Raw genomic sequence first — 7,730 nt, 5'->3', positions numbered from 1 at the left:
TCTTACATTAAGCAAGTTTGTCCACCCCTGACGTGGAAGATGGGGAAGAACTCTGTGAGCAATCTGGAAACATGCAGAAAGTCAGCAGGACCCAATCTACTTAGGAAGCAAGCCTCCAACTTCTTAATGCAGAAGACTGTGGTATGGAAGGCCACTCTGGAGTCATTGATTTTGAGTCCTGAAGCTGCATTTCATCTAGCATAACCACGCATAGCTGCCTTTTGAAGAACAGAAATGCATCAGGAACAGAACCAGCAAGTGTGGCGATTCATATACATGTGGATTTCATGTCAAAAAGGCTTCACATTAAAGCACAAAGGATCCGGATATAACTCATAAGGCTTCATCCTGTAAATGTGTTAAACACCTGGTAGTACTTGGATAAATTTCAAGGTAAGAACTATGGCCTGATAACAGAAAAATAAAGAGGATAGCTCCCTGAAAACCAATGCCAAAAAAATCTCTGACTTCCTGACAGCATGGCTGGGAGCAGCAAGCTTACAAGGAGCTGCCAAGTCTGTGCATTTTACAAGCAGGCTTGCATTTTCATTTCAACTTTAACTGGAACTGACAAAGTTGCTAACATCACTCGCTTCTGCACTTGAAAAAAATCTATTACAGAACTCTGTTGCTACTTGAATAATAACAGAGATGGTCATGCCAAGACTTCAGCATGGAAGAGGCCTCTTGGATGAAGTCAAACTCCAACAGTAGCCTCTTCAAAGGAAAAGCTTCACACTACCCCACCCCCCCACACTAAACCAGAAGTGATTTTTATCTCACTATAACTGTGATCATCCAAGTGAACACTGGGATTCCTCACCAATTACAGGCTTAGCATAACATGTGAACGGTATTTATATTTTATGTAATTACTTTTCATTCTGTACTGCCTACATTTCACGGCCTCTTGACATGCTGCTTGTCCCCTTCCTCCTCCTTAAAAGGCCTGCTCAACAAAGTTCCCCATTCCGGATCTGAACAAGTCCACAAAAATGTATACAGGATTAAAATTTTGTTCATCTTCAAGGTGCCACAAGACTTCTGTTTTCTAAGGGAAAATAGTTTCAGATGTGGGTGATTTGGAACACAGAAACAATGGGGGCAGGGGAGATTTCACTCTTCCCTGCCTGCCACTTTTGCTTGGCAACTTTCTCCCCTCTGAAGCAAGGCAAGAAAAACACTGTTGCAAGCATGTGTCTATAATGCTAAAGAAAACACACGCCAGCAGACAAGTAAAGGGGTGAGGAAAAAGGGTCAGCATTCCTCTGCTACTGGACTTGACACTGTCTCCCTATAGTCTATGACTGCATCCCCCTGCCACCTTCTCTCACTCTTTTTGCTTCTACTTTCAGCTGCCCACACATTTTAAGCACAATCTGGCCCAGAGGTAGCATACCACTGAGACATTTTCCTCTAGAGCAGGGTTTCTTAACCTGGAGCCCACAGACCTGACTGAAATGCTGGTTGAGACAAAAGCATTTTCCCCAGGCAGCTTTTGCACTTTCAGGGGTGCCGTCTTTAAGCTGGGCTGCATAGCTGCTTTGCAGAAACACTGCTTCTGCCTTGCCAACATTACAGTAACAGTAGTTCAGCAGTAGAATCAATTGCCTAGGGAGGTGATGAGCTCCCCCTCACCGGCAATCTTTAAGCAGTGCCTGGATGAATACTTATCAGGGATGCTCTAGGCTGATCCTGCACTGAGCAGAGTTGGACTAGATGGCCTGTATGGACCCTTCCAACTCTGTGAATCTATTATCACATTTAATGCAAACCTTAGCCCTTTTGAGTTAAAGGGATGCTTTCAGCCTTCATACCTTAACCTGTCTGTGCTATACAGATTACAACTTTCCCCTTGGGTAGATAAACCCTTCTACACAGGGATAATTTGTCAGCTCTTAAGGCAGTATGGATGCATGAAAGATCTTTCAGAATACCACAGTCTTCCAGAAAGGAATAGGCTTGGCTTTCCTGCACATCCACAAGATAACAGATTTCTGTTACTTCTGTCATGATTGTTCCAGAGTGCCTCTACTTTAAGAAATGTGATTGAACCTGTTACTAAGCTGCAACATGCATAGGACAGAGTGAGACATGTAAGGGGCAGGAGGAACAGAACAGATGAAGTGTTTGGTTGCAAACTTGCTTTAAAAAACAAAAGCCCAAACCAACGGCCTAGTCTGTCCCTGTGCCTTCAACAGTAGCTTGAATACATGCAGAAATCTGAGGCAGTGGAAACTTTTCAGGGCTGTAAGCATCACCATGGGCTAACCAAGCAACTGATAAAGCCACAGTAGCAGAAGCTGGTTTAAAAAGAATTCCTGGCTACAGGATGCACCCATTTTCCAGGGAGAGAAGCTGGTTTTCTCACCGTGAGGCTGGCCTAAGCACCCAAGCAGTATGTGGGAAAGCAGCCCGGACACCTCAAGAGGTAACATGGAGGACTCCTGCAGCTGGCCTCTCCTCACCGGGGCTTTGGACAAGGCATCGTCTTCTCACCGCCAAGGTGTAGGGCAGGGGCTTGAGAGCCAGCCCGTGCTCGCAGTCCATGGTGAGCTCCTCGGCAGGATTGGCCTCCAGGTCGCACTGATGCAAGAGGATGGCGGTGAAGAGGAACAGCTGGAGCTTGGCGAGCTGGTCCCCGATGCAGCGCCTCTTGCCCAGAGAGAAGATGAGGACCCGGCACGCAAGATCTCGGTCGAGGGTCTCTTGGCCGGCGTCTAGGAAGCGGGCCGGGTCGAAGACCTGCGGGTCCTTCCAGCGGAGCCGATCGTGGTTGACTGACCACTGGTTGACGAAGACCACCGTGTCCTTGGCGATGTGGAAGCCGTCCAGGACGACGTCGGCGGTGGTGGCATGCGGGATGGTGAGGGGCACGAAGCTGCTGTAGCGAAGCGTCTCGTAGAGGAAGGCCTCCAGGCGAGGCAAGGCGGCGCGATCGTCGGTCGTGGGCAGGCGGCTGCGGCCCACTACTCGGTCCAGGTCCTCCTGCAGTTGCCGCCGGAGCGCCGGGTGCTTCAGGAGGAGCAGCAGCACCCAAGCCAGGGCGGTGGAGGTGGTGTCCTGGCCGGCGCCGAAGAGATCGGTGAGGGTGCCTTCGACGTAGTCCCCCGCCAGGCCCTGCTGCGCCCCGGGCCCGTACTCCATGCGCTCCAGGATGGCGTCGCTGATGTGGCGCGGGGAAGCGCCCGGCTGAAAGGTGCGCCGGTGCTGCGCCACTTTGGCCCGCACGAAGTCGTGCAGCTCCCGGTTGAGCGCCTGGAAGTCGTGGAAGACGCTGCGCACGGGGTTGGGGAAGGCCTGCAGCCAGGGCAGCACGTCCACCAGGCTGCCCGCCGCCACCGTCTGCCCGAAGCGGTCGTTCCTGCCCAGCAGCGCCCGGAACTCGCCGTCGCTGTGGCTGTAGCGCTGCCCGAAGCAGAGGGCGCACATCACGTTGGCGTTGGCCACCGTCAGCAGCGGCGCCGGGTCGGCGAAAGCGCCGCCCTCGCTCAGGCCCACCAGCCCGTCGATGAGCTCCTGCGCCTCGGCCGCCACGTGCTGCTCGAAGAGCCGCTTGCTGGGCGTGTTGGCCGTCGAGAAGGCGCGCAGCGTGGCGTGCGCCACCCGCCGCTGCGCCCGCCAGCGCTCCGTGTAGTGCCCGAAGGCCATGCTCTTGCCGCCCGACACCAGGCGGAAGGAGGGGAAGTCGGGCCTGCCGGCGAACAGCCCGCTCTGCTGCACCAGCGCCTGCCGGATGGCCGCCTCGCCGTTCAACACCACGATGGCGCGCATGCCCAAGCGTAGTTGGAAGACGGCCCCGTAGCGCCGCGCCAGCTCGCAGAAGGTGAGGTGAGGCAGGCGGCCCAGCTGCAGCACGTTGCCCAGCAGCGGCCAGCCGAGGGGGCCGGGCGGGCTCTTGCCTGGCGCCCTTGGCCGCCGCCGCCTCCGCGCCCACAGGCACAGCAGCAGAGCGCAGGAGACCAGGAGGGCCGGCGGGACGGCGCTCTTGAGGAGAGGGGCGGGCTCCCCCTCGGGGCTGCGGGGTTCCCCCATGGGTGGCACGGCAGCCCCGTGGGCTTCCCTAAGAAAAGGGGCTCAGGGAGCGCGGGGGGGATTAAATGGGTCCTTTTCAGGTGTTGGACGACCTTTACTCAACTGGAGCCCCTTGAAATCGTGTGTGTGTGGGTGGGGGGGGGTGATAGCTAGGGAAAGCTCTCCCGCATTAACCCCTCCGAGATGCTTCCCGGCTGTGCTCTGAGGCGGTAATAGAATGCCCGTCCCGCCTTTATAGCCGTCTGGAAAGAGGGCTGAGCTTCCCTCCTCCCTTTTTGGTGGTCCCAAAGTCCCGCCGGCCCCGTGCGCAGCCATTCCGTGCTCTCCTTCGGGAGAGAATTGAAACAGCAGATTGATCCCTCTCGCTAGGAATGTGTGCAACTTTCCAAGGCTTCCTCCTGCCAAAGACAGCCTGATCCTCGCAGCAGGAGCCGAAGGAGGGGGAAAGTGTGAGAGCTACTGGACGCTGCCAGGCACCTTTAGCTGCCTTGGAAGAGCTGCTGCTTTCGTGACTGGAGAGAAAGAATGCTTCAGAACTGGACACGGCTGGAGGCTGGGGGAGAAGCTGGTTACCTCCAGACTGCTGCTCCATCCCACTCCTGGGGCTCTGAACCTCTCTGGGTTCCTCTGCTTTGTCTTCACAGGGGGCTGGCAGCTAAGTTTCTTGCTTGACAGACTTGACTCGCCAGTTTGTAAAGTAGGGAAGTCTGCTAGGTATTTTTTTTTTTTTTGCTGTTACATTAAGAGCTGAACAAAATAGGAGTCGATTGCACCTTTAAGACCAACTTAGTCTTAAAGGTGCAATCAACTCCTATTTTGTTCTACTACTTCAGACCAACAAGGCTGCCTTCTTGGATCTATTAAGAGCTGAGTGGTCGGTACTTGGGAGTGGCATGGTCCATTCCCAGAGAGAGCTCAATCTTGGATGGATGACAAAAGGGACTTTAAGGAACTTTGTGGGAGAAGTGAGTTTGGACAGGGATTAGATAGAAAGGATGTGAATGCCACTACAGGCATAGCTAGCCATGTCACACAATTGGATGGCCTCACAGAAGGATTATCGGGCATCTACTCAATCTGCCAGTCACTCACTCTCAGCCTAACCTGACTCAAAGTGTTGTTGGGGGGATGAAATGGAGAAGAGGAGAAAAGTAGCACCATAAGTTCTGCAGCACTCTTTATCACCTGTGGTGTTTACAAGGGAGTGGGGAGGATCTTTCTCAGGCCATGATTGGATGGCTTTGTCAGCATCCTGCACAGGATGACTTGCTGATTTAACTGGGCACTGGATGTGGTTAGAATCAGATTGCACTCTTGGAATGCTGGGAATAAAAAAGCAATAAAATAATAATAATAAAATTTTATTTATATCCCGCCCTCCCCGCCTACGCAGGCTCAGGGCGGCTAACAACATTTATAAACATACAGAACAATAAATATAGGGCTTTAAAATTAACATTATTAAAAACCAGTCAATATACAATTAAAATTTAACTTAATCTGACAGTGGTGATGGTATTTCCGGCGCTAATTTCTGTCAGTTTACATAGTTTACATAATAACATAGGTCCTTAAACAGAACCATATTGGCGGCTCCCTTTATAAACAACCACAATTCAGCAGTCCGTGTACGCTAGCTTGAAGAGGGTGGTCTTGCAGGCCCTGCGGAACTGATCGAGGCTCCGCAGGGCCCACACCTCCTCCGGGAGCTGATTCCATAGGGAAGGGGCTGCAATTGAAAAGGCCGGTGCACGAGTGTTCTGAAGTTTAGCTTCTTTCAGCCCAGGGGTAGTCAGTTTATTTTTGCCGGCTGACCTCAGTGCTCTCTGGGGCTCATATGGGGAAAGACGGTCCCTCAGGTAGGCCGGTCCTCGGCCATATAGGGCTTTAAAGGTAATGACCAGCACTTTGTACTGGACCCGGTATGTAATCGGCAGCCAGTGCAGTTCGCGTAGCCCCGGCTGTATATGCTCCCACCTCGGGAGTCCTAGCAACAGCCTGGCCGCCGCGTTCTGCACTAGCTGCAGCCTCTGGGTCCAGCACAAAGGCAGCCCCAAGTAGAGGGCATTGCAGTAGTCCAATCTTGAGGTGACCGTCGCATGGATCACTGTTGCAAGGTCCCGACGCTCTAGGAAAGGGGCCAACTGCCTCGCCCGCCTCAGGTGGAAGAATGCTGACTTGGCAGTGGCTGCTATCTGGGCCTCCATTGATAATGAAGGCTCTAGTAAAACACCCAAGCTCTTTACCTGGCGCGCTGCTTTCAATGGCGCGCCATCAAAGGCCGGGAGAGATATTTCCTTCCCTAGAGCGCCACGACCTACACGAAGGACCTCTGTCTTCGTCGGGTTCAGCTTCAGCCCACTCAGCCTAAGCCACGTTGCAACAGCCTGCAAAGCCTGATCCAGATTCCCTGGGGCGGAGTCGGGCCGGCCATCCATTAGTAGATAGAGCTGGGTGTCATCTGCATATTGATGGCAACCCAGCCCAAACCTCCGGGCAATCTGGGCAAGGGGGCGCATATAGATGTTAAACAGCATCGGGGAGAGAACTGCTCCCTGAGGCACCCCACAATCTAGTGTGTGCCTCTGGGACCGCTCGCCCCCAATCGCCACCCTTTGTCCCCGACCCAAGAGGAAGGAGGAAAGCCATTGTAAGGCCAACCCCCTAACCCCTGTGTCGGCGAGGCGGCGGGTCAGCAGCTGATGGTCGACTATCAAATGCCGCCGACAGATCTAACAGCATCAGTACTGCGGCGCCGCCTCGATCCAATTGCCGCTGGAGGTCATCCACCAAGGCGACCAGCACCGTCTCCGTCCCATGGCCCGGCTGGAAACCAGACTGGCACGGGTCCAGGATGGAAGCGTCATCCAGAAACCTCTGTAGCTGCAACGCCACTGCCCTCTCAATAATTTTACCTAAAAACGGTAAATTAGATACCGGACGGTAATTTGCCAATTCGACTGGGTCTGCTGTACATTTTTTCAAGAGGGGGCGGACCAAGGCCTCTTTCAGAGGTGTTGGAAAACGCCCCTCTACGAGGGATCTATTTATGATGTCCCGTAAAGGACATCTAAGCTCCCTCTGGCAGGATTTGATCAGCCAAGAGGGGCAAGGGTCCAAATTGCATGTTGTTGGGCGAGCAGCAGAGAGGAGTCCGTCGACTTCCTCCAGGCTGAGTGGGTCGAAGTGATCCAGCACTAAGCCCAAAGACAGGCACGGAGCCTCAATTTCACTTACTGTATCCAATGTGGTAGGCAGGTCTTGGCGGAGGGACGAGATTTTATCTGCAAAATGTTTCGCAAATGCCTCACAGCCGATCTCTAATTCTCTAACATTTAGTTTGCCTTGTGGCAGTGTTATAAGGTCTCCAATTATTCTAAACAATTGTGCTGGGCGTGAATTTGCAGATGCAATCTTGGTTGCAAAGATGGAAGCTGTTCAAAAATGGAAGCTGTTCAATTGAAAACAATATTGTTCATATAAGAACGACTTTGTTTTTCCTGTGCTTTCTGCCTCTTAAGGGACTTTTGTGTTGCATTTGGCGGCAGAAAAACATTGGATCACCTATTGGTTGTTATGGCTTTAAGGGCTAACTAGCCATCACATGCAAATACTCATAACAGAGCCATAGCACCATTTGTTTAAAATAAAGGGGGCACTTTGAAGCATAGACTTATGGGAAGGAGGTACTTCAT

At 52.8% G+C, this 7,730-nt stretch overlaps 1 protein-coding gene across 1 annotated transcript; it reads right to left on the bottom strand.

Moving 5' to 3' along the window:
• Window positions 1–2,424: 2,424 nt before the first annotated feature.
• On the bottom strand, window positions 2,425–4,035 carry LOC132589597 (cytochrome P450 1B1-like). Its single transcript, XM_060262350.1, has one exon. It carries the CDS (start codon window positions 4,033–4,035, stop codon window positions 2,425–2,427), a length of 1,611 nt encoding a protein of 536 aa, XP_060118333.1.
• Window positions 4,036–7,730: the final 3,695 nt, after the last annotated feature.

This window comes from Heteronotia binoei, chromosome 21 (genome assembly GCF_032191835.1).
Source record: "Heteronotia binoei isolate CCM8104 ecotype False Entrance Well chromosome 21, APGP_CSIRO_Hbin_v1, whole genome shotgun sequence".
In the NCBI taxonomy this organism is placed as follows: Eukaryota; Metazoa; Chordata; class Lepidosauria; order Squamata; family Gekkonidae; genus Heteronotia; species Heteronotia binoei.
This window is presented reverse-complemented; position numbering and strand designations above follow the sequence as displayed.

Excerpts from the sequence above, each read along its gene's own strand:
- LOC132589597 (XM_060262350.1), bottom strand. The coding sequence starts at position 4,035 with ATGGGGGAACCCCGCAGCCCCGAGGGGGAGCCCGCCCCTCTCCTCAAG.